At 33.9% G+C, this 27,431-nt stretch overlaps 1 protein-coding gene across 4 annotated transcripts in view; it reads left to right on the forward strand.

Annotated features, from left to right (window-relative positions):
• Positions 1 to 27,431, forward strand: part of FANCL (FA complementation group L) — a 77,706-nt gene that overhangs the window by 24,736 nt on the left and 25,539 nt on the right. For 3 of the 4 annotated variants that reach the window (XM_046661233.1, XM_046661234.1, XM_046661235.1), the window contains 2 exons: positions 9,310 to 9,406; positions 14,118 to 14,186. In XM_046661233.1, coding sequence (XP_046517189.1) covers positions 9,310 to 9,406; positions 14,118 to 14,186 — 166 coding nt within the window. The remainder of the gene's footprint in view (positions 1 to 9,309; positions 9,407 to 14,117; positions 14,187 to 27,431) is intronic. The other variant, XM_046661236.1, reaches the window with a different exon arrangement.

Raw genomic sequence — 27,431 nt, forward strand, 5'->3', positions numbered from 1 at the left:
AGATCCTAAACTCTAAACTTTGTCTCTTTACAAGGCCAATTTGCCTCTCAATTAGAGCCTGGGGTCTGTTTTTGATAGTTCTCTATCTGCTTCTTATTTGCTTTGCTTTGCTTTTGAGTCAGCCCTCCAAAGGTTCCCACTAAGAGCTTGGGGATGTTCATTGGGACTTTTTCTCACCGGTGGATTCTAAATTCTAATTAATTTGTCCTCAGTATTATGAAGTTTCTAAATATTCTCCTTTGTTTTTCATTGGTTTTCTGCTTGGCTTTTTATTCTCATATCTCTTGCAATTTAAGGATTTATCAAAAGTTTTGATGGAAAATTGTCAGAATATTAGGCTAAGGTCTTTGGCCCTACCTTTCCAACAGACTCTGGCCCTTTAAGTCTGTTATTTTTCTTTATCCTCAAGAGATTGCCAAAAATGCTGCTGTGGGTTTTCTTTTTCTTCCCACTTTATAGTACCTTTCTGTCTGGGTGCTTTGCCCAGATCATCCTTCTCTTGCTCTGTGTCCAGAATTGGTAAATAACGCTGAGGAATAAACAGCTCCCGTGTTGGCTTACCTATTCTCTGTTCCTGCTTCTTCAGGACCTTGATCCTTCAAGTCCTGGTTGGCTTAGCAGTTCTTTGATGCCTTTAAACATTTTTCTTTTCCCTTTCATCAGGCTACTCTAGTTGTTCTCAGTGGAAGTGTTGATTTGGAGCAAGCTACTCCATTTTAGCCAGAAATGGATGTTGCATAAATTTTAAATGTACTATTATGGTGATATGGAGGACTGGTTAATGTTTACTCATGAGATTAGGCTTTATTTGATAAGGCGCCATTCCTGAATAAGATTTGGGATAGATGGAACCTTTTTAATAAAGTTTAGTGTAACAATGGTCAGGAGACAGAGAAGATAAGTAATAAATTGAGATGCACTAGTAGCAAATAAGCTGAAGTTAGGAAGATTTGTTTTGAGGCATCGATGTCATAGACCTAGTCATTCTTTGGATGTAAGGTGATAGAATAGAGAAAAATCATTTTGACTTATTTTCAGTTTCTTAGATGTTATGATCTTAGTATTTAGAGGTTGGTTAAGGATGTAGGAAGGGTTTGGGAAGGGAAGAGGAAATGTTTTTCTAGTTTTATTTCTCTTATATTGATATAGTGAATTTGAGGCAGTTTTCTAAGTGGATGTGACGTATTTGAGAGAACTCCAGTAATGAAAATTAGTTGAAGCATTGAGAATGCAAATATGAGATTTTTGAATCATTCGTTCTTTTCCACCTATCTATTGTTTATTGAATGCCTATAATGTAAGGCAGTGAAGATACCTAGGCAAGACATATGATTCCTCATGGAACTTACATCTAGTGGAAGAGTCAGAATTTAAGTAGATGATCACAGTAGTACTTAATTCTAACTGTGGTAAGTACTATATAGAGTATAATTACAGGATTTCTTGAGAGCCATTAGCAATAAAATTATAAGAGAAATAGTGCAAGTATATAAAAATGTTTTATGGAATAAATGTTTTTAGAGATAAATAGAAAGTGTAGACTTCTGCTTTGCATTATACACATTGTTCTGATGTGGGAGAAAAAGGAACAGTTCTATAACTTGGATAATAGATGAAAGCCAAAAGTAAGGATATGAGTGCCTCTGCTGTAGCATTTATCACAATATAAATATTTGTCTGCGCCTTAGACTGAGATTGTTACATATAGGAACTTCCATTGATGAAGTTTCTGTTGTATGCCACTGACTGTGCTGTATAAATTATATAATTTATATAATTCTTATTTATTTTCAGAATAAATTTCAAGGTACATATTTTTATCCCTAACTTTGTATGTAAAATGAGTGTATATAGCCAAGGCTGGTTGTACAGCAGTGCTCAGGTTTCTGTGTGAGTGATGCTCCCTGGAGTTGTGGTATGGGGCAGCTCTGCCATGGAGCATGTAATAAAATTCCATCAGATACTCAGAGTTAGTCACACATTGAGAGTGAAAGCAGTGAAAACTATCTCATCATGGATAAAATTGGCCGTATGCAAAATTAACCCATCCTTAGAGATAGTTTTGAAATCTCTTGCTTAGATTTGTGAAAGATCACAGTTTTAATTATAGTGACTAGGATGCGTGATTGAATTAGAATGTAGCTGCTATAACCTAATAATTTGCTTCATAGTCTTGCAAATAAAGAATGGGTTAGCAGAAGAGAAGTCGTCTGCATCGATTGTGAGAAACCAAAGAATATTTTGTCAGTATTATCCAACTCTGATGGAATAAGAAAATCTCCTATCAATTTGATTTTTGTGTCTTAATTCTTAAATCAGGTCTGATATACTTGACACACTGATAATGTTGGGTTTCAGGACCCTCACAGCTAAAACAGACTGAACTATGTTGTCTCTATACTAGAATTACTACCTTTTGAGGCCCTGCATGAGCAGCTGGCTAACTTCTTAATTTAAAATATCTTTTAAAATGACAAACACAAAGATTTACATGACAAATTGATTTAAATGGATTTTCAGACTCTTAATGATTCTTTGACCATGTCAATATGTCTATACACTCTAAATAATAATCTTGTAGATTTGTTAGTATAATAGTAAAATCTGATAATAAAAGAAAAATATTTTTTTAAGGTAATGAAGACCTTACTGTATTTCTAAATTACATACTTGACATATCTAATCAACTCTATAGGATCAGGCATAAAAAATTGTTGGAAAAAAAGAAATATTTAAAAGATGATTGAATTCTTACCTTCTTTCCTTATATTCACATACCTTTTTAAAAAAAATGACATTGAGAATTAGTAGCTGACCTTAAGTTTGATTGCTATTGTAGTTTCCTTACTTGCTTCAAGTTCTATAAAATCGGCAAGTTATGCGAAGCGTAAGATGAAGATGGTATGACAGTTGTTGGTGATGTTGAGTGTTATACTGGCTCACAAAGGTGAGTGATACAAAAAGATGTCTTGATAGGTTTCTGTTAACTTCTGCTTGTGTTATTTTACAGAATGGAACATTAAAACAATAAGAATTAAACAGAGTCTTTGGGGTTTAATAGGATTTTCTGTTCCTTAGTAAGAATATCCTGGAGTTGAACGCACTCACTACTTTTGCTGTAAGCTGACCTAAAAGGTGGGCTGATCCACATCCCACTTTACCTAGGAGAGTCCTAATTTATGCCTTTTATCCTGGCTCCTTTCAGTCTTAGAACTGTCCCAGTTTGGAAGGAATGTATAATCATCTTATTTATAGGCTATCTTATGTTTATTTTAATAATCAAGTGGCCCTAGATAATTCAGGGGTTACGTGGTTCTGACGGGGAAGTGATCTGATGGTTTTGTCCTTTTTAGACAGCATATTATTTACGGTGAGTAGAATTCAACTCTTTGGCCTTTTAAAATTTGTCTTGGGAAAGAGCTAACTGAATTTTACTAAATTTTTTTTGCTGCTGAAAGATTATCAATGTATGTTGTTACCATTATTTTGGTAATGGACTTAATCCATTGATAGTGATATTTTCCATAATTCTCAGTGTGTTTCAAAGAATTATGTAACATGTTGGAAGAAATGGAGATACTTGTTTATACTAAATTAATTCCAGTATTTAGACAAGGGTTTTAATTCTGGCTTATGAGCTGTGTGACCTTGGGCAGGTAATGAAACTCTGAGCCACATTTTCGTCACTTTTCAAATGAAGCTAATGCTTAATAGTAAGGGTTAAAAAGAAACATACATTATGTGACTTAAATAATTCCATGTATAAAGTAGGTATACAGTTGTTAGACACTGGTTCACGGAAAAATGTCAGACTATATACAAGTTTTACAGCACTTAGTGTTACTTAATTATAACTAGTACTGTTAATTTTTGTTGTATAATGCATAAGAACATAGATGGTAGTAAGTATGATTTTCATTCTAAATTGCCTTTATAGAGTGCTTTCTCCTCATACATATATCCAAATCACTGAATAACTGCAGATTATCTAATAGTAAAAAATTATGTTTTTCTAAATTGGTAAAATATTTATAGTATCTAATTTAAACAGAATTTGCATTCCAGCTGTTAAAACATACATGTTCCTCTATTAATGTGAACCAGTCTGACAGCAGCTTCTCCATGTTCATGTAATAGAGTGTTGACACATAGATAGAAGTATAAAACTTTCATATTCTTTATAAAAAAGCTTATTTGAAAAGCAAAGACTTACATGAAAAGGAGCAGCATGAGAGTTTCTAGAAAGGTAAAGTCCTTTTGGGCTACCAATAATTTAGGAAGGTTCTTAGAGGAGGTGGGTGTTGGGATAACCCTGGAAGGAATATAGAAGAGCCTTAAAAGGAAGGGAATGGTGGAGGCAGGGTCGTAGTAATGGAAATGCGCAGTTCATTCTTGGACTTTGGAGTAGATCAGTTTCTCACATAAGAGGATTATTATCAAGGCCAGACTCAAGGGTGTTGATTGCTAGACTAGGGATTCTCTATATGCAGGTGATGGAGACTCATTGAATATTTTTGAGCAAGGCAGTGATATGATTAAAAAAATCTTTTTAGGAAGATTAATCTAGTCATGGAAGGCAGGATAGATTGGTACATAGAAGAGATGGGAAGTAAAGACACCAACTTATGGAGGTTGATTTTTGAAATCTAGGTGTGAAGTAGTTAGTCCTTAACCTTGAGAATGGTGGTAAAAATGGAAACTTTGGTGCTTTGTTGAAACATGCAGGTCTTCAGTCTGCCTTTTGATGTTATTACTACATAAGTACATCTAGATATTTATAGAAAAGAAAAACTATATAACTTAATCTTTTTGTCAAAGTAAGTACAGTATTTCAAGAGATATAAAGCACATTCCTTCTGCTTCTCTCTTCTGATAGCATTCAGCTATTAGCAAGAACAACAAAAACCTCCCTGAAGCTTAACTGTTAATATCCTTTTCAAATGTTTAAAAACCTTAACTCTCAGGTTAAGTACCATTTTAGTTATTGCAAGCAGTAATTTATAAAGAAATGCAGCAAATGATAAATACAAAGTTGTGCCAAAAGTATATTTTGTTTCCTTAGATTTTGTATTCGTTTTTATATTTTCTTGGTTAATTTTAAAATATGCCTAGCTTAGTAATAATACCTAAAGTCCTTCTAAATATAAATTTTAAATGTGATTTCATAACTTTTCGAAAATTTGGGCTTTCCAATGATGAAAGTTTCCTAAGTTTACTTAAATGAATTATTCATATCTTATTTAAATAAGTAAAAATTATTTATTCCATATTGTCTAAGTTGAGATACCCAACTTAACACTAAAACAGAACATTTGAAACGGACATTTTTTAGAGAAACTGATTTTGATATTACTTGTAAAAGCTTATCTTTTTTTTCCCTTTGATATCTCTTCCATAGACCAAACACTTAAGATATTTTTTCCTGTCGTGAATAGATAGAAATATGTCCTATTATTTAGGGTATGGGCTAAGTTGCTATTAGCAAAGAGAACCTCAAATCCTCAATGTTTCAAATAAGAGAAAAGTTTATTCATCTCTCGTTTAACAGTTTAGGGGTAGGCAGATGGTCAAGAGTGAGTCGGCGGCTCTGTTCTACAAGGTCATCCAATAACCCAAGTGTCTTTTGTTTGTCAGCCACCCACTGTGGCTGCATTGTTCAGTACAGTATCTACTAGCCACATGTGGTTATTGATATTTATATTTAAATTAACAAATTAAAAATTCAGTGTCCGTACTAGCTATATTTTAGGAGGAAGGTCAGGGACCAAACCATTTTATTGAGGCTTTGGGAGAGGGCAGAAAGGGTGCATCCTCACCCCGGCCAGGATCTCCCCAGCTTCACAGTTGCCAAAAAGCCATACTAGCTACATTTTCAGTCTTCTGTGGCCTCATGTGGCCAGTGGCTGCTGTTTTGGACAGTTCGGATATAGAATACCTCCATGGTCCAGAAAGTTGTTTTGGTCGGACCTGCACTAAGAGTAGTTCTTGTCTGCCTGGTCTTCGCTGACTCATGTTGGCCTGTCTAAGTTCTGGTCTACGGAGAATGAGAGGGGCAGGGGAGAGGGGAAGACACAGTTTTGTTATAAATGATCCAAAAGAGTCACATGTCACTTCTGCTTGCAGTCCATTGGCCAAAATTTAGTGATATGCTGATACCCAAGAGCAGGGGAAGAAGTGCTAGCTGGATGGAGTATACTCTCCTGAAGCTTGGTTTAGTTGGGGGTGCTGTGGAGGCAAGGATCCCATTACTTAAAAGGAAGAAGGTGAGAATAAATACTAGAGGACTTTTGGCAATCTAGGTCATGTGTACTTGAGGTGTTAATAATCACAATAAGGTTTCTTCCTATCCCCAAATAAAGTAGACAAAAATCAACATGGGTAAAGTTTAATTTTAAATGACCATGCTGAGATTAAGCCAAAGTTATAAATGTTTTTTACAGTTTTATTTGAATTACTTTTTTTTTTTTTCCTTTTTGCTTGAGGAAGGTTAGCCCTGAGCTAACATCTGTGCCAGTCTTCCTCCACTTTGTATATGGGACATCACCACAGCATGGCTGGTGAGTGAAGTAGGTCCGTGTCCAGGATCTGAACCCGTGAACCTGGGCTGCTGAAGTGGAGCATGTGGAACTTTAACCACTCAGCCATGGGGCCGGGCCCTGAATTACTTTTTAAAGTCTAACAAAATTAATCTTATGACTATTTTCACTGCAAGGCTGTATTTTGAGCATGACACTGTTTTTCTCTAATGTATTACCTTTCTGTCTTAAACTTTGTGGAAAGATGATAATGTTTTGTTTATGTGATTGCAAACAAAAGACTAGAACTTTTTATTTCTGTCTTATTTTATAGATGGTCAGTACTGATTTTGAACATTTTGATGATAAGCAGCAATGTGAAGTATGAAAAGTACTAGTTGGTGATTTAGTTGTTCCTTCTCTTGCCTCGCTCCTCCTTGCTCTCTCTCTCTCTCTGTGTGCATATGTGTGTATATATATATATAGGGCTTATAATGAAGAGCAGCAGCCCTTTTCCATACCATTTCCTATCCCCAGTTTTGTTCTTAGAGACAAATTCTCTGAACTGTTCATGTTTACAACTTCCATATTTCTACAGAATATGCCTATATTCAATATTGCTTGATTTATCAGTTTTAGGAATTATATACTGATTAATTACTATAATAAAAAAGGATTTAGCACACATACTACTTTTCCTCTCTCTTCACTATTCTTTTATTCTTCTGTTGGCTTTAATATTTCTTAAACTCCTTTCATGTTTGTTCAGTTAAAGATGGTATCTCTTACTCTAAAGTTAGCAATTACAAATTTTAGTGTTCCTAATCTTCCCTTCTATCGTTCCCCTTTCTAATTCCCAATTTTTGTCATCTCTTCCTTTTAAATTGCAGTGGTCAAATATATTTACATTAGTTTCTGTAACTGTAAGTGTCTTTTAGCTTTGTCTGTTGCTAGATTCCAAAAACTGTAATTAGTAAGCAGTTTAATTTTTTATGACTACATAAATATTTTTCACTGAAAACTAATATTAGAGCAATTATAGTTTTTAACATAGCTTTATTGCATAATTTAGTTTAAAATTTCCTCTTCTCTTTTTTCTTGTATATTTTTAAAATTTCCTTAATTTCTCCCCATATGTAAGTCAGACCTTCTAGTCTACAGACCTTTTCTTTTGCCTACTGTTTCCCTCCTGGAGCCTTCTTTCTCTCTCTTCTAATCTGTTTTGTCAGCCAGTGCTCTTCTACCCACTTACCATTTTTATAAAATTTGTTGAAAATTTGCTTTAGTTAATCTGTTCCTTGTTCTTTTTGTAACTGTGGGTTTATGCATGCCTTTTTAAAATTCTTTTTTTTTGTTTTGGTAGAGAGAGGATATAAATGCATGTGCTTGTTTCAACATCTTGAATCTGAAGTGTAAATGTTTTCAAAGAGTCAGATGCCTACATATCTGAACCTTAGAGTCATATTGGTAAAATGTGATAAAATCTCATGTTCTAAATTTTTTGAGATGTTTACAGATATAGCTGAAAGAAAATGATGATTAACTATATATATAAAATCATTGATATTTTTATGTATTCTTCTAGCGTAATTTTACTTTCATTTCTTTTCTAAGACTCTAGACTTTTTATAGATTCTGATAAAAGTTCTTCTGTTGATAAAGATTGTTTTGGTTTTACTTTTTATTCTATTATCGAAGAGATATATCTTCTTCAGCTTTAGATCTGTTTTTCATTACAGTGTTCCACAACTTTATTGCCCAGCATTTCTTGAAATTGACCCATTTTACCCTTATACCTGGCCAGTGACTAAATGGCATATGGTGATGTTAAAAAAATGTTTCCTAGGTTAGGAGGCTAATGTCAGCTCTGAACTCTAATGGGTCTTACCATCAGTCTGGTTGATAAGTTGTGCGGTACTCTTAGGCTACTTTTTATCTTTACAAGAGAATAGTATTGTAAAAATGTCAAAAAATATCCACTTGCCCTGTTCACTAGTAAATATACTGCTGAATTTGAACCTTTTTGGCAGTAGCTTATGCTACCCAAGGGACCATATTTTTACAGAATGATATATTTCAAAGGGTGTATTGGTTTCCACTGTAGAAAATTCATGCATTTAGAACAACTTAAAGCCAAACAATTGTGCTTGTGCTATATGTTTAAAATATTAGTCATCTAGAATATATGCCCAGGTTAAGTGTCAGAAGCTATATGTCTCACAAAAAGAAAATTTATTGTTAGGAGACCAGCCTGTACCTGTGCTTATATGGCATTTTCCTTAGAGGATCAATTTGAGTATATGAACTAATATCAGCCAGATTTTTGTGCAGTAACATTATTGATAATAACAGAGAAGTTCATTGAGGAGAAAAACAAATAAAGGAAGCGTAAAAGTCTCATACTGTATGAAACTACAGAAATGGATCAAAGAGTTTGACAGGAAGTTTAATGTGTACAGAAGTGGAGGCTGACAGGAACATGCTGTGTGTGCCAAAGGTTCCAGTGATGGAAAACCGAAACATAGTGCTCACTGACCACAGCATGAGCCTTGACACACATTGTAAATAATCCAGAGATCTATGACTGCATTAAGCACTGGGCTGTATTAACGGCAGTAAATCTATAGCAGCGTAAAGGGCTGGCATGCGGAAATTCCTCTGATTAATTTTTGTAATGGATTAATAAGAATATAGCAAATATTTTCATTTCAAATCCTACCATCCTCCAACCTTCCCCTCCCCCCACTACCAGCCTCCCCAGTGTGATCATTTTTCATTCCCTTCTACTCACCAGACTTGTATATGTGGATACTAGCTTCAGTACCATCAAGTTAAAAGCCGAAGATGCTTCTGGTAGAGAGCATCTAATCACTCTCAAGTTGAAGGCGAAGGTATGTGCTTCATTAAACTGTTATTGTGGTCAGGAAATACTTTGTGAAGTGAACTCTGTGAGTGTTTTCAATATGAAGAAGTGCTAGTTGCTTTTAAAAAAAATATATATGGTACTTTAAAAAATTTATTTTGGAAAGCCTCAAAGAATTTATTCACCAGGTTTCCAAAAGCCTAGATATAATTTCATGTCACTGTTTTCATTCAGATTTGATCAAAATATAGACTTCATAATAAAGAAATATTTCAAATAAGATTTGGCAGCCTTGAAGTACCGTAATGTTATTTTTGTAACATCCTATGCAGAAAAAAGTTGGAAGTTTCCACTTTCCCAAGTAAAGTTCTGCTGAAGAAGTCTTTTGTCCTAGACTCTTACTATGAATTACCTTTGTAGTTCTTATTTCTGACCCCTCTACAACACAGACACACGTGTATGCATACTTTTTGTTGTTTGTTTTGTCTGAATTTTGTTTTTCCTTCTGTATTTTAAGAATTTGCGAAGGTTATGCCTCTATTTATAAAGTTCTTACAGGCTAGTGATCTATAACTACTCATTAATTTTATTGGCACAAAATGTAGCTGTTTCATCTTTATTTTATAGTGCTAGACTGTGAATTTTGAGAAATATGTAGAATAAGGAAGTTCAGCATACTAATCTTAGTAATCTCTAAATTTACTTAGTAATCTCTAAGGAAACATTAGAATTTGAGAAGACCAGGACATCTTCCTTTTTTTCATTGTTCTTTGGAGTTATCAATCAGCTCTATTTCAGAAGATTGTAGTGATGAAAAGATCAATTGTGTTTGTCCTTTTTAAAAATGTGTCTGGCATTTAAGCTTTCCATGAGAGAAAATTAATATATAACGCTGCACTGGGTGACACAGAAAAGTTGATATCTTATAGTGCCTCTGTATCAGACAAGTTGAGAAATGATTCATTCCCTCTTCTCACACACAGAATGTTTAGGTATAATTTTAAGACTTGTAAGTGATAAGTGTTGAGAAAAAATTAGTGGGATAGAGATTTTATTTGTGAAAGAAGTTACATGGATATTTTTGTTAAAATGAAAAATTTTTATTTTCCTTTTTAATTTTTAAAGGTATGCTTTTTTTAAGATTGGGGAGAAATCTGCCTTTATCCTTCCAAAGGTCATATACTGCCAGTGGCAAGGATTCTGTCATTTCCTTCAAAGTTTTATTTGTTTATATTTTGTACATTGATAGAAGTTGCTTTGCTGCTATGAAGACCAAAATGAAAAATTTTAAATACATCCTGTCTTGATTCTGGATGTTTTTTTAAATAATAACTTCAGTTTTACAAACTTTTCTACTTACTGAGGAGATAATGCTTTGAGTCTACACTGCCTTATAACTACACCTACAAGATTTTATTATTAATTCCCATTAATGACGTTATTGGTAATACTGAGAGTGAGGATGTAACCACTAGTATGGCCCATTCTGTCTGCTTTTTTGTATTCTTTTTCAAGGTAGATAAGGTGATACTTTTAATATTTCTTTGGAGAATATATGTTAATATATAATGCAAAATCTTAATCCAAACAAAATTTTAAAGGGTCGGGCTGATTTTTTTTAACCAACCTTAAAGCAGGCTCATTTTGTGAATACACAAACCTTTGTTTCTTTTATTTGACTTTTCCGATATATAGTAAAGAAATGCATTTATTTTATTTTTATTCTTGAATACATACTTTCCCACTTCTGCCACTCCCCCTCACTGTCTCCAAAAATCCACAAAGAAAACAATACCAATTTTGACTAGACACCTCCTGTTACAAGTAAATGTTAAATGAAGAAGAAATATAATAAGGGAGGCAGTTGAATTTTATTTTTATAGGTGTATTTTTATGCAATATTTACAATACACCCTGAACTGTGGGATGGAATTATTATCTTTTCTTTAAAAAAGAAGTAGCCCAGAGCTTCCTCAGCTTTGGCCAAGATCAGAACTACTTGAAAAACAAATCACAGATGTGTTTCAGAGGCTTGCCACTCTTTATCTGATGGCTGCTTTTGTAATTTGCTGCAATTTATATGTATTCACTTGGTGGGGGCCCAACTGCTTAGATGGTCCAATAACTGAACTGGATAGGTTAAAATTTTCCTTAAACAATATACTTTAGAGTCTAAAAAATATTGTATGTGATAAAAATATGTACTTAATATTATAGAATAGTTGTATTCTTTTATAGTTATTCATTTGATTGAATTGTTTCAAGTGAGATTTGAAAAACTATATTTCAATTAAAAATAATTACTTTTCAATTAATAGTCTTTTATGTGGAGCTTTTGTTATTGTTGTCAATTAGACTTCTAAAGTAAAACTTTTGGCAATTAGTCTCTGATGGTTCTATATATGCCTATTCAACTTACTATTGAAAACTATCTGAATTTTAATAAAGTTATTTTACAATATTATATTTATTCTCTTGTGTTGTAGTTAGCACTACAATACAAACGATCCTGAAACTGATTATTGAGGATGCTACTTCATAATTCATGTTAAATCATCCAGAAGTATATAAATTTGTGCTTTTTAGATTCTTTACAGTTATGTAAAGTTTGTTATATAAACAAAAATGATCCTAAATGTGAGTATAATTAACATGTACAATATATATGAGTTTAACTCATACTAGATATGCAACAAAGCCACCTACATATCAATCAGTCTGATTTATTATATAGTCATGAGCTGCATAACGATGTTTCAGTCAATGATAGACTGCGTGTATGATGATAGTCCCATAAGATTAGTATCATATAGCCTAGGTGTGTAGTAGGCTATACCACTTAGGTTCTTGTAAGTACACTCTGATGTTCATGCAATGACAAAATCGCCCAATGACACATTTCTCAGAACGTATCCCTATTGTTAAGCAGTGCATGACTGTATACATATTTGTATGTTTGCATAATTACACATAAAAATGCATTTGAAAGATGTCACCATCTCAGAAACCATATGGTGGACCCATTAATGTATGTGGGATCATATTATATTTATTATAACCTGCTTTTTTGTTTAACTATTTGTGGATCTCTTTCTATATCAGTACATATGTACCATTTACTATACTGAATCCTATTTGAGTGTAGAATCATATTCTCTTTTAACATACTGTGCTGTATATACTTAATGGCTTCCAAAGTCGTAGATCTTTTCTTTGCTTTATCTATTCTAAATACAGTACACCTTTCATTAACTTTCATACTCTTACCTGCCTTGATGATTTGCTTAAGTTAGAGAATTGATATTATTTATTGTCAGCATCAGTAGGAGATAAATAGCAGCAACTCAAAATGAACTAAATATTCCATTTTTGACCCATGGAGGTTTCAGATATGTATTATTATTTTAGAGAGAAAAGACGTTTTATGACACTTTCAGTTGAGTTCCATAATTTTTACGTATAAAACAACCAGAGAAGTTAAATGACTTGTCCAAGATCCCACAAGTTAGTAAGCAGAGCTGGAAACCAGAGAAGCTAAGGTCTCTGCCTGTGTTTACTTTGAGGTAATCACGTGACTTGTAAAAATGGTGTACAAATTGTTTTTCCAGTGATTCTAGCAGTTATACTCTGAAGTACATTTTCTGCTCTTTTGAATTGTCTGAAATAGAGTTTCCTCCTTAATCTCAGCCTGACCTTTTACTTTCTTTTTTTCTCCAACTAAACATTAATTCTTTTCAAAGCATTAACTTGAAATGAACTGATGTTTGTTAAATGCTATAATGGTCATTTTTTTGTCCCCTTTTGCTTATTCAGCAAAGTAGTGAAAAATAAGAGGCTGAGACAAGTGAAAGTTTGAAGCATTTTAAACATTTGTCAAATGATAAAAAGGAGTTTTCTGGAAGCTAATTTTCTTTTAATAAATTTAGTTTTTTAATGGAAAGAAATGAGTATTTTTTAATTACATGTGACTTTCAGGAATCCAGAATTGAATTTGAAAGAAATCATGTAGTACAATTCTCTAATAACAAAATTGATTTTAAGAAAAACTACCTTTTGTCTTTGTTAACTTAGAAACCCGTCCTTATGTCCAAAAGTCCTTATGGCTATCATTTTTTTTATAAAACTGTTGAAGAATTAATTCTCTATTTATCAACCATGAAAAGATTTTTCTTGCCTGAAACTGTTTCTTTTCTTTTTCCTTAATAAGCCAGAAGGCATTTCATTGTGTTTTAAAAAATTTATCTTCTTGCTAAAAGTGGTTACTTTATTGTCGAAAATACTTTTTTAAATTGATAGTTATATGTCTTCATTTTTGTGCATTTCTTGATTCTTTGAACAGATACTGCCTCTTTAAACAGTGACTGAGTCTATGTGAGATTAAATTTTAGACTGAAAGGAAATTAAATATCAACCAGTTTGATCTCTCATTTTAAAGATAGAGAAACAGAGATCCAGTGGTGTTCACCCCTCAAATCACATTAGCAGCTGAACTGACGCTGACTTAATTCATTACTCAAAACTGATTGCTTTGGCATCCCCAAATCACCAAACTTTGTTTGTCCTGAGCATAACTTGACTGTTAATCAGCCCTTGGCATCTCTATAATAGTAGAAGCAAAACATTTATATATAATACATCTGCATTTATAATAATGCTTTTTCTAATCAGTTTTTCTAAAATACTTCATGTGAAATTGTCACACAGCGGCAAAAATGACCTAATTTTATGCTTTTTCATAGTACCCTGCAGAATCACCAGATTGTTTTGTGGATCTTCCTGTTTCATTTTCTGTTTCCTGGACACCACAGGTAAATTCTTAAATTTATTTTAAATAGCTAAAAAGGATATTCTTTTTATTTCCAAGTGGCCATTATAGGTTATGAAGTGATTTTTGTTTGTTTTTTTTTTAGTTTTCTTTAAGCTTTTATTTATAAACAGGACTTCTAGAGTATTTCTTTTATGTTGCTGGTAGTTAATGTCCATTTTCTCTCTCTCCACATACACACACAAACACAGACGTGCGCATACACCATTCAGCCTTTAGATCTTTATACTTCATTTTGGATAAACATGAAGAAGCTCTATTGACAGAAAATTTTCTTTAAAATTAAATCCTAAAGAACTCTTTATAAGTAAGTGGAAAATTGGGTGAAATTTTTCAGATTGCTAAAACATTTAACATTGATCACATAATATCAGAGAATCTTTTTCAGAAGGGAATGAGCTATGAGTGAAAGTATAAACTCTGCCATTTCCACTGAGTTTTTCTTTTAAAGTGTTTGTCATTAGTTTATTCTTTTTTGTTTTTGAGGAAGACTGGCCTTGAGCTAACACCTGCTGCCAATCCTCCTCTTTTTGCTGAGGAAGACTGGCCCTGAGCATCTGTCCCCATCTTCCTCTACTTTATATGTGGGACGCCTACCACAGCATGGCTTGCCAAGTGGTGCCATGTCCGCACCTGGGATCCCAACTGGCGAACCCTGGGCCGCCGAAGCTGAACGTGCGAACTTAACCACTGTGCCACTGGGCCAGCCCCTTAGTTCATTGTTGAACTCAGACTATATTCTTTTTGTATGTGTTTTGGAATATTCATACTTTTGAGTAAAGAATATAGCAGATTTGTGGGCTGGCCCCCTGGCCTACTGGTTAAGTTCAGTGTACTCTGCTTTGGATGGTTAGCCTCTATTTAGGGAGTATTTGTCAACCATCACCACGAATTTTTTTTCTCTTTGCATAAGACAGAAATAGTCTCTCCATTTTGCTATCAACTGCCACAATTTAACTTGGTGAAAGAAGGACCATGACCATCATCATTAGATTGTTCTTTGAAGCTAACCACCATTCTGCCACTTTGTTAAAAATCACACAGACATAATGTTGATGATGGTACTATTGATAATCATACTACCTTATATCTATATAATAATGTTAGAGTTTACAATGCACTTCTAAATATATTATCTTGTTAGATATTGCCAATGTATTGAGAAATTAAATTGATAGGTGAAGGAAAAAAAGTCTGCTATATTATTCTTTATTTTTGCTGGGGAAGATTTGCCGTGAGCTAACATCTGTGCCAATCTTCCTCTATTATGTATGTGGATCACAACCATAGCGTGCTGCCAACGAGTGGTGTGTAGGTCTGTGTCTGGGATCCAAACCTGCAAAACCCAGGCCACTGAAGTGGAGCATGCAAACTTAACCACTACGCCACTGGGCCAGCCCTATATAAACTCTATCTTTGTGTTTCATGTGAGATCATGAAATAAGATTGTACCTAGATTGTATTACTCTTTCCAGATGTGCTATCTCTAAATTACACTCTAATGTTTATCAAAATTCCAAGGTTAAAGAATATATTTTTGATGAGTTTCTTAATGTTTTTAATGTAGATAACCATACAAGTTTTTCCTAGACTTTAATCTGTGAAGAAGTTTGCTTTGCCACAAAAAGACTGTTTAGCACTTACCTTATTCTGCCATTTAGCAAAATTAGTTTATGACTCCACTACACTGGAGAATCTTTGAAGGCAATTTCTTTTAAATTTTGTATACCTACTTAACACCAGCTCAGTTTCTTGCACATATAAGCATGGAATAAGTGTTTATGATATTAATTCAAATTCAAGTTTTAGATTTAATTGGGTCATACAAGAAGCTTTCTGTTTTGTACTAGTTACAAGAAAACAGAATTAGTTACTAGTAACTGGAATGTCATAAATTCTTTTTTTAAAAAAAAGAATATACTGAAATTCTTAGTTGAAGTGCAGATAGAAGTTTGGATACCTTTTTATCCACAACTCAAATTTGACAGATGTTAATGTTTTGCCACAGTTGCTTCAGTTATGCCTCCCTATTTATGTCTCTCTCAGGAATAAAATATTTCAGGAACAAGCAAGACTTTACTCCTCTTTTCCCTCTCTTCTTTCTTCCTTCTTTCCTCTACTCCCTTTCTAGAAATTGATGTTTATGCTATCCATGCATATTTTTTTGCTGCATTTGTTTACACCATATTCTGTAACATTTGCAGTCTGACTTTTGTACAACATTGTTTCTGAGATTCACCTATGGTCTATGCATGTCTAGTATATTTATTTTAAATGCTTTATATCATCCCATTATATCAATACACCAGATAATTTATCCGTTGCCTTGCTGATAGGGTTTTTCACAATTTCTTACTTAAACAGTGCTGCAGTGACCATCCTTACATGTTTCCTTGTACGCATGTGAGTCTTTTAGTGTGAGTTATGCCTAGAAGTGAAAATGCTGAATTGTAGGGAGTGCACCTCTTTGAGATTACTAATTGCCTTCCCAAATTGGTTGTATAAGTTCATACTGCTATCAAGCAATGCATAGTAATTCCTACTTTCCCAAATCCTTTCCAAGTCTTAGTCTGTGCTTAATTCTTATCAAGAATTGATAATCATTATTATTGTGTCTGTAATCTTTGCCTATTTAAAATTTTTCTTTAATTATATGCATTCCTTATATATTTTAGATATGAATTCTTGTTGATTATGTGGGATGTAAGTATCTTCTCCCTGGGGCATGTCTTTTAACTTTGTTTATGATATATTTTGTCAATCAGAAGTAACTTTCAATATGGTCACATTTGTCAATTTCTTCCTTGTGATTTCTGCTTTTTGTGTCTTGAATGAGAAAATCTTCCGTATCTTGCTCTGAAAAGATGTTCTCCTATAGGTTGTTCTAAAAGTTATACTTTTAATTTAAGTATTTAAGTATGAGATAGGAATCTGTATTTACACTTGCCTATTTTATGTGTATGCACACACACACATATACATACTCATAGAATTTGGATGTGTCTTCATTTGTGGAGGTCTGGGGGTGATTTCAGTAATTCTCTTACATATGCCATTAAAATTTAGAAATTTTTCAAAATATATTGTTTACTTACTGTTTTAGAGTCTAGCTGTATATCATGAGCATTTTGGTGATGCTACTGGCGGTATGAATCCTTTGAGTCTTAGATGTGATAAGAGTTTGGCAATATTAGTTTGTGTTTTGAAACTAAGAAGCAGTGTCAGACTTCTTTGTTGTGCTTGATCGTTTTTCATTGACTTCTTGGGAACAATTCCGCTTGTGAAGTGATTATTTCTTTTTAAACAATTTTTAAACAGTTGTAATTCTTAAGCAAAATCAGTATTACTATTGTAGTCTAATAGCAAACTTACATTTAAAAGACTGTAAATAGGTTCCAGATAATTGGCTTTTTTAAAAACAAATTCCTTGTCTGCTTTTGTACATCTCCTCATTGGATTCAGTGTTTCTGGACTTTAAACTTGGAAGATCTTTATTTTCCTTTCTTTTTGTAAGATAATAGGCATGGCTTTGTGGCATCCATATTAAAAATGGGTAATTTTCCTTATGGTCCCTGTCTTCCTGCTGGGTTGATAATGTTTTGATGTATTTTTCTTTTGCTCTGATGAGAGGTCTGCTGCTGCTGCTCTGACATATTCATTTGGATGAATAATTATAACTTGCACAATGTCAAGCTGAAGATGGTAGGGTTTTGTGCGTCATGACAAGCCTAGTAGCCAGTGCAGGTGTCTCACAGCATGATCAGCAACAGCCAGTGTATTCTGGCTCAGAGGAGACATTTAGAGTAGTAAGAAATCAGCACCAAGGGCAAGGCTGCTGCTACTACTGCTGCCATGATATGTGCCAAAGAAACACAAAGTGCTTCTCAAAGACAAGGGGCTGTACACCTCTTTTCAGATAGTTACTTTGTTTGTTTACCCAGTACATTTTCTTTCATAGATTTTTGCTTAGAATGTAAGAGCATCTCATGATTTTTATCTTATTCTACCTCTCAACATCACAAACACTGCAAAATATATCTTTAACAGTCTGCTACCCTTTGGACTTTTACATACAGGTCATATATGTGAATATTCTAATGGGACCGTAGAGTGCCCTAATGTAAGATTTTAAGCACATCGATGTTAGTGATTCTATAAAAACGAGATTCATTTTCTCCAAATTGCTGACCAACCCAAAATGGACGTTGAAATTGCGATTCTACCTATAAATGTGCCATTAAGTGCAGGCTTGGTGAAGTATCCTTGCAATGGCAGTAGGAATTTTCAGATTTGGTACGATACGGTAAGCACTGGTCTTTATATTTTTTATCATGGAAGTCTCATATTCTTGGAATAATGCCATGAATGTAAGAAGAGCAAAACTAATGATAAAGCCTCTGGCTGGTAATCTGATGGTGAATGAAGAATTTGTAATTAAAGGAAACAGTCCTATTACATAGCAGGGAGCATGATCCATTAGTTAGAGCAGCAGACTAGCAGTTGGGTATCCTAGTTTCTGTTTACAGTTCAGCCGTTGACTTAATTGTATAATTTGAAATGAGTCACATGACTGCCCTTTGCCTCAGTTCATATGTTTGTGGAAATAATAAACTTTTTCTCTTTCACAGAGATGTTAAGAAAAATAAATTTGGTTTAACAAAAACAGAATGTCAGGGGAAAAAAAGCCCCTCAATGTCCACTCTAATGATCTCCTTTTTTGACCCACTGGATTATCTTCCAATTTTCTCTTTGTTATCTTTCTTAGAGAACTCATGGTACTGGATTTTTGTTCACTCTTAAGTTGCTTAGTAAATGCACTTTTGCCTTCTTGGAAATTTTACTGTTGCCACAGTGGTATGAATAAAAATACATAAAAGGGATCGAAACAAGGAAACTTGATCTATTAATGAGATTATGTGATATGGTAGAAAAAGTATCAGTGTGCCCTATTGGATTCAGTAACCTATTAACCACCTTTCCTTTTTCTTTTTCAATAACTTATTTATTTTAAAAATACCCTGCCTTGATTCTTAAAAAGAAAAAAGGAGAGAGAAAGTACAAATAAGCAAAATTAACAAAATACAAAATCATCTTTAATGCCTTCATTTAGAATTGGTACCTCACTGGATAATAGTTTTCAAACTAGGCTTGTCACTTAACAAAATATTTCATTTTTCAAAACATCGTTGATAGTGCTATGCATTTATTATTCCAGGTAATCCTTAGAATCATTTAGTTTTTAGTCGTAATTGGGTTTACATTTATCCATCAAATTAAGAATTGGTATGTTCACAATCTTAGAACTGGTTATCTCTACATTTATTTAGGTCCCTCAGTTAAGCAGAAGTGGTTTCTTAATCCACATGTAGCACGTTTTTGTAGAATTTATTCCTAAGTATTTTAAAATTTTTGTTGCTGTTGTGAATGTGGTCTTTCTTTATTCTATTTTTATTATATCTTATTTTCTATATTATCATCAGAATATGGGCAAGCTATTCATTTTTTTTGAAGTTTTTACTTTCATTAAATTTATACATGAACATAGTTTAGAGAGTTAGGTTTACAAAGTGTTTTTTGTTGTTTGTTTTCTTTTTAGACAAAACAGTATTTGCTAGCCTCTGTCCCACATTTTTCTCCTTCTCCAGGGTCTGCCACTTTTCATTATTAGCTGATCCTTTTGGTGTTATGGTTTATATTATTACATGCTTTGTAGTTATACTTACCTTTTATTTTTTTATTTTAGGCATTATCTGTTAACTTCCCACTGTTATAATGAGGAGTTTGCTATTTCCTAAACCTGCCCCCACTGCACAGGCATGCATACTTCCTATCTTCATGTTCTCCCCAATAGTTATATTGTAATTTTGATTATATCAGTATTTCCGTGTTTACGTTATTATGAATATATGTGTATACTATGCAGATATAAGCCATGTAGTTAATTATGATTATTTTTCCTTTGTCACCCCGATTTTTGTTATTCCTAGAGTTAACAATTGTCCTACTTTTTCATTTCATTAGTTTTCTACATGCTTAAAACTTGTTCAACTCCCAATTTTCTATCAGTTGTCTAAATCTCCTCTTAATCATTTCCATTGGGTTTTCTATTAGTTTACTTTCTGGGAAATTTCATTAGCTTTACCTAACAACCTTCCTGTTGAGTTTTTCACTTCTACTATCATGTAAATTTCTAACAGTTAATTCATAGATATATCTTTTTTGTCCCCAGAGATATTAGTATTATATTTTTGTCTTTTCCCCCCTCTGAGTAGTTTCTATTTTCTTGAGTTGCTTTTTTCCTAGGCTTACAATCTTTGCGTATCTGCTCATGATGAAAAGTCAGGTATAAAAAGCTGTTTGGAAGCTCTGAGTACATGAGTAGGGCTTGTCAACTGTGAACTTCATTGTAGTAATCTGAGTAGGTCTCATAATGAGGAAGCCCAAATATCAGTATCCTTAGGTCTTTTTGAATGATTGATTGATTGGTCAGATTTCTTGGATAAGACTCTTCAAACTTTCTGCCTGGCAGTCGCTGAGCAAGCAGAAAACTCTCCTCTGGGATGTAAATGGACCAACGCTGGTGGACAGGAAGCCATAGCCTGGATTATTAAGCAGTTAATCCTATTGCATCCTCAACTGATATGACTGAACATGTTCAGCTGTAAAAGAGAGACTTACAGGGTAAACCTCCTTTATCACAGAGCAAGTAATGAGGGTGGATTTGGGGCTGAGAAGCCAAAAATGATATCCTAGCTATCACTTGGTACGTTCAGACTTTTAAATTTTGGCCATTCTTTGTTGTATGTAGCAGTCAATTTTTCTTTTTTAAGTTTTGTTATTTTTGCTGGTGTATACAAATAAATTTATTTTTTTAATGATTTTCTATCCAGTGGCCTTGTTAAACTCTCTTATCTAATAATTTATCAGTAGATTCATTTGGATTTTCTATGAACATAGCCATATCATTTGTAAATGACAGTTTTATTTTCTCTTTTCCCATCTTTACACCTTTCTTTTTTTGTCTTACTGTTCTCACTGGGATCTCCAATACTGTGTGAAATATAAATATTAAACCCAGGGATTCTTGTCTTGTTCCTGATCTCAAAGGAAAACTTTTAAGTTTTCATTGTTAGGTATATTTTTGCTTTATGTTTCCTGTACCGAAATCCTTTATCAATGATTAATGGAATTTATTTCTAGTTTGCTAAGAGTTTTGTTATGAATGAAAGTTGAGTTTTATTAAATGTATTTTCTCTATCAAGATAATCAAATGATTTTCCTCTTTTAATTCATTAATATGGTGAATTATATTGTTTGATTTCCTAATGTTATCCAATCTTGCATTCTTGAAATAAACCCAGTTAGGTCATATGCATTTTTGTATGTATCTATCAATAGATATACACCTCCCCAACATATATAATCTCCAATGTACATTATATGTGGCTGGATTCCATTTCTTAGTATTTTTAGGAGTTTTACATCTGTGCTCATAAGAGCAGTTGCTTTGCTTTTCTGCTTCCAAAATTTTTGTTGCCTTCCCAGTTCTGTTTTTGTGAGATTATGCCTTAAAGAAAAAAAAAAAGCCACAACATAGTTTTAGTGAGTCTTGGGAAGGGAGTGAAATTGAATGTGTGTATTTAATCTACCTTCCTTACTTAGAAGCTTTTAACCTCTTTTTATATAATATTAAATGTGTAGTCTTTGCTTTGTTTATTTTAATTCTCCTGTATAAACTAGTTATGAAAATAGTTAAAAATCTTTTCGTTGCTTTCACCAGTGGGCTGCTAGTTAAAGGGAAGTATTGAAACTTCTAAATAGTATGCTAAATATGAATGGGATTCCACGTTTCCAACAGGCAGTCAAATGGCAAAAGAAATAAATCCTCTGCCTTATTTTCCTGGCCACTTGTGTAATTTGGAGGAGGTTAGGGTGGGAAGTTCAGAGTTCTTTGGACATTCATAGAACTTAGGTGAAATCTGTTAGAGAACTGACAAAGGTCAACTAGGGAAGTTATATTCTACTTTTAGTATCTGATTAGATGAAATTGTATAGCTATCTTCTCTTAATAGTTAGTTACTTTGAAAAATTACAGAAACAAAAAAACAAGAAGCAGCATTTTTCAGTAGGAAACAATTTAAATACAACGAACATTTATTACCTTCTATATGTGGAGCACTGAGCTGGCTCCTGAGGATGCTAAGGTGAATTAGACAGTTCCAAAACCCTGGAATAGGCTTTCAGGAGTAACTTTCAGTCTGATAAGGAGAAAAGTATTTAAAAAGATAATTTAAGTAAAATGTGTTGAATGACGTGATGAGCCCTTTTGATAAAGTGGAGGAGAGGCACATAGTCTAACTTGACAAGGTCAAGCAAGTTTTCTGGATAAGACGTCACTTGAGCTCAGTGAGTCTTGAGGAATAAGCTAGCCTTGGGAGGAGAGATGATACTTCAGGAGAGAACTACATTAGCCAAAGAACAGAGGCATGACGTTGTAGGAGATAATGCATGAATTACACGTTGTTTGGTACTCTCAGGTCAGTGTTAGAGATAAAACTGTTTTTGCTAGAGTTAGGTGGGTCTGCAATACCAAAATGCTGATGATCTTGGACCTTATCCTGGAAGTGATGGAGTTATAAGGGAGAAGTGTGACATGGTCAGAATCTTGTTTTATAATGGCATTTCTCAAAGTGGTTTTTTGTTTTGTTTTTGACTATTAATAGGGTTTAAGTGAAGAAGGGACTTTATGATCTAATAAATTTATGAAATTCTAGGGTTAAGTTATTTTATTTCTTGACTTAGGACTTCTCATATAATATATGCCAAGATATATTATAAATCTGCAGAATGACTTTTTTTTTTCCCCTCCCTGGATTAGTTTTTGGCAAAACATATTTTTTTAGTGCTAGATAGGTCACTGTCAGTGTAAAGTAGAGTTCTAAGTAAGGATGGCAAGACTATGGTGAAGGATGAGAGACTGCTATGTACTATCCATGCAGGAAGTGATTAGGATCTGTTCTAGGTTAATGGTTGCAGAGAAAGAGGAAAGAGGATTATTTGAGAAAATGTCACAGGTTATATTGATAGAACTTGGTGATTGATTGGCATGAGATCTCTTGGATTTCTCCCAGTGCTTCTGGTGTGGGTGACTAGGTTAGATGGTGGTAGTACAACCAAGCAAGATAGAGAATGTAGGAAGAAGAGGAGGTCTAGAGTCAAGTTCAGTTTGGAATTTGATGAGTTTGAGATGCCTATGATATATCTAAGTAAATGTGTTTAGTGGGTAGTTGGATATATGACTTTGAATCTTAGACTGTTACTTGCCAGATTAAGGAAGAAGATATTATATCAGTATAATATCAGTTTATTTCTAAAATCATCAAAGTTAGTTTAAGCTTTGCAGAAGATTTGAGATCTGTACATTATGAGCACATGAGTTACTTTTATGGAATGGTAAGATTCTTCCTTGAATTTAAAGACTCAGATTAGTTTTATGGAACAGGTTTTTTTTGGGGGGGGGAGGGTGAGGAGAATTGGCCCTGAGCTAATATCCAGTGCCAATCCTCCTCTTTTGGCAGGATTGTTGCTGAGCTAACATCTATGCCAGTCTTCCTCTATTTTGTATGTGCGATGTCGCCACAGCATGGTTTGACGAGCAGTGTGTAGGTCTGCGCCTGGGATCCGAACCTGTGAAGCCCGGGCTGCTGAAGCAGGGCATGTGTACTAAACCACTATGCCACCAGGCTGGCCCCTGGATCAGGTTTTTTTATTAGATGTCTTCACTACCACCTTAAGGCACATTGAGTGATTTACCTGCTGAGTTAATAAATCTGACTTTGTTGTAGACCTTTATGGTAGCCTTCATAGTTAACTCTCCTGGACCATTGTAATATAGTAAAAAAGAACACGGAGTCTAAAAGTCTGAGTCAGATCCTGGCTTTTTACTTACCAGTGCCTGACCTTGGGTAAATCATTTAACTTTACCTATAAAAAGAGGGAAATAATACTAACGTCATAGATTGCATGTGAGAGTAAATTGAGATATTGTGTATAAATGTCCTTTTGAATTATAAAGTACTATACAAATGTACAAAGTTATATAGAGAGTTAATAAAATTTGTGAATTGGTAAGCTCTTCAAATAGCAAGACTTAATATGGACAAAGAAATTCTTTTCTCCAAATACATTTATATATGTTTGTGTATATAAACACACTCACATCTATAAATAACAACAAATAGTTATCTCTCTATATATGTTGAACTATGTATACTTTAAAGATAATATGACATTTATATGCAATAATCAGGAAGTTTTCTGAAGTTGGAAAATAGAATAGGGATGATTAATGAAAAGTGATTAATGTGAACCTCACCAGGCTGTGTAGTTGTGGTAGATGACTAAATAGACGTTGTACCACAGGTAACATAGACAGGAGGTGTTGAGAGAAATATTGTTTGGTTTTACAGTTTTACTGGTTAATGTATTGTTACTACTTGGACTAATACTTAATATTATAGTTTGGAGTAAATCAGGAAAATATTCTTACATAGCAAGTGTCCCAAGTAAAAGAAAATATTTAAATACCAGTCTCCAAATGGCTTCTTAATGTTGTGATTTATATTTTAAAATACTTTTGGATAAAAAGATTATTTTTCTGATATCAGTGAAGGAACTTTACTTCAACACAAGTATAATTGATGAACATTCTCTGCCTCACGTTTTGTTCCTGACAGGGAATCTATCTGATAAATTGATACACTATGTCTATTTGTACTCTTTTTTGCGATCCAAGGGCTAGTTTGAAATATGTGGAGGTATTGGTGTACCTGTACATGTGCGTGTGTGTATGTTTTAAGCTATCCTTTTCGAAAAATAGATGCCCAGATTGAGAATAAAGATCCAGTAGATTAAAGACAAATGATAATTCAGATATAATAAGAAATGTTAATTCAAATATGATCCGTTAGTATCACTGAGAGATATATGCTTACTTTCCCCCTCTATTTGTGCTAAAATGGAAGTTGATTATTAGAATTTAAACCAATTTAGCAGATGGATATAATGAAGCAAACTGGAATTTTGGAGTTGGTAGATAGCAGAGGTGATGAGAGAGTTTTTTTGTTTGTTTCTTTAGTGATGTCAGGTAGTTCCTGGCTCTGGCTGTGAGGGTAACATTGGCAGCCAAGCAGCACACTGGTATTCTCTCTGTTAGTCTTGACCTTATCTGAAGTAAAGATTTTCGTGACCATTTATTTCCTTATTTTGTTGTTTTTAGTGTGAGTGATGAAAAATTAGATATAGCCAACCTTTTTTGTTAAGGGAACTAGCACTCTTTTTTCAGTATGACCTAACTGGAACAGAAAGCTAGACTAATTTGTTTTTTACTAATTGGCTTATTTTTTTTTAAACTATGTACACCTTTGTATGTATTTTAATACAAAGTAAAGGAAGTTAAAAACAACATAGCATATTATGATAGCATAATATCAAACCAAACATTAATGGTCTTAAGCAGCAATGTACAGAAATGATTTTTCTCAGAGTTAACATCTGAGAGATAAAGAGATGCTAGATAAACAACCACAGGAGTTTTGTTCATCAGTCAGGGGTCAGGCTGCCAAGGCATCCAAGTCCTATCCTGGCATTCTTAGCATCTCTCTTTTTCTTTTTTTAACTTTTTTTTTTATTGTGGTCTAAATAGTTTATAACATTGTGAAATTTCAGTTGTTCATTAATATTTGTCAGACACCATATAAATGTGCCCCTGCACCCCTTGTGCCCACCCTCCCCTTCCTTCCCCTGGTAATCACTAAATTGTTCTCTTTGTCCATAAGTTTGTTTATATTCCACATATGAGTGAAATCATATGGTGTTTGTCTTTCTCTCTCTGGCAAGGTCTGTCCATGTGGTTGCGAATGGGACAATTATGTCTTTTCTTTTGGCTGAGTAGCATTCCATTGTGTGTATATATGTATATATGTATATATATATATATATATACATATATACACAGCTCATCTTCTTTATTTAATCTTCCATTGTTGGGCATTTGGGTTGCTTCCACGTCTTGGCTAGTGTGAATAATGCTGCAATGAACATAGGGTTACATAGGCCTGTTTGTATTGTTGATTTCACGTTCTTTGGATAAATACCCAGTAGTGGGATAGCTGGGTCATATGGTAATTCTATTTTAAGTTTTTTGAGGAATCTCCATAGTGTTTTCCAGAATGGCTGCACCAGTTTGCATTCCCACCAGCACTGGATGAGGATTCCCTTTTCTGCACAACCTCTCCAACATTTATTATTTTTTGTCTTGGTGATTATAGCCGTTCTATTGGGCATAAGGTGATGTCTAAGTGTAGTTTTGATTTGCGTCTCCCTGATGATTAGTAATGTTGAGCATCTTTTCATGTACCTGTTGACCATATGTATATATTCTTTGGAAAAATGTTCATATCCTCTGCCCACCTTTTGATTGGGTTGTTTATCTTTTTGTAGTTCAGTTGTGTGAGCTCTTTGTATATTATGGCAATGAACCCCTTATTGGATATATGATTTGCAAATATTTTCTCCCAGTTCGTGGGTTGTTTTTTCATTTTGATCTTGGTTTTCTTTGCCTTGCAGAAGCTCTTTAGTCTGGTGAAGTCCCACTTGTTTAGTTTTTCTTTTGTGTCCCTTGTCTGAGTGGACATCGTATTTGTAAAGATCCTTTTAAGGCTGATGCCAAAGAGTGTACTGCCTATATTTTCTTCCAGAAGTTTTATGGCTTCTGGTTTTACCTTCAAGTCTTGATCCATTTTGAGTCTATTCTTATATATGGAGAAAGATAATGATCTAGTTTCATTCTTTTGCATGTGGCTGTCCCATTTTCCCAGCATCATTTATTGAAGAGGCTTTCCTTTCTCCATTGTCTCTTCTTGGCTCCTTTGTCGAAGATTAGTTGTCCATATAAGTGTGGTTTTATTTCTGGGCTTTCAATTCTGTTCCATTGATCTGTGTGCCTGTTCTTGTACCAGTACCATGCTGTTTTGACTACTATAGTTTTGTAATATGTTTTGCAGTCACGGATTGTGATGCCGCCAGCTTTTTTCTTGTTTCTCAGGATTGCTTTGGCTATTTGGGATCTTTCATTGCCCCATAGGAATTTTAAGACTCTTTTTTCTATTTCTGTGAAGAATGTCTTTGGGATTCTGATTGGGATTGCGTTGAATCTGCAGATTGCTTT

This window comes from Equus quagga, chromosome 5 (genome assembly GCF_021613505.1).
Source record: "Equus quagga isolate Etosha38 chromosome 5, UCLA_HA_Equagga_1.0, whole genome shotgun sequence".
Lineage (NCBI taxonomy): Eukaryota > Metazoa > Chordata > Mammalia > Perissodactyla > Equidae > Equus > Equus quagga.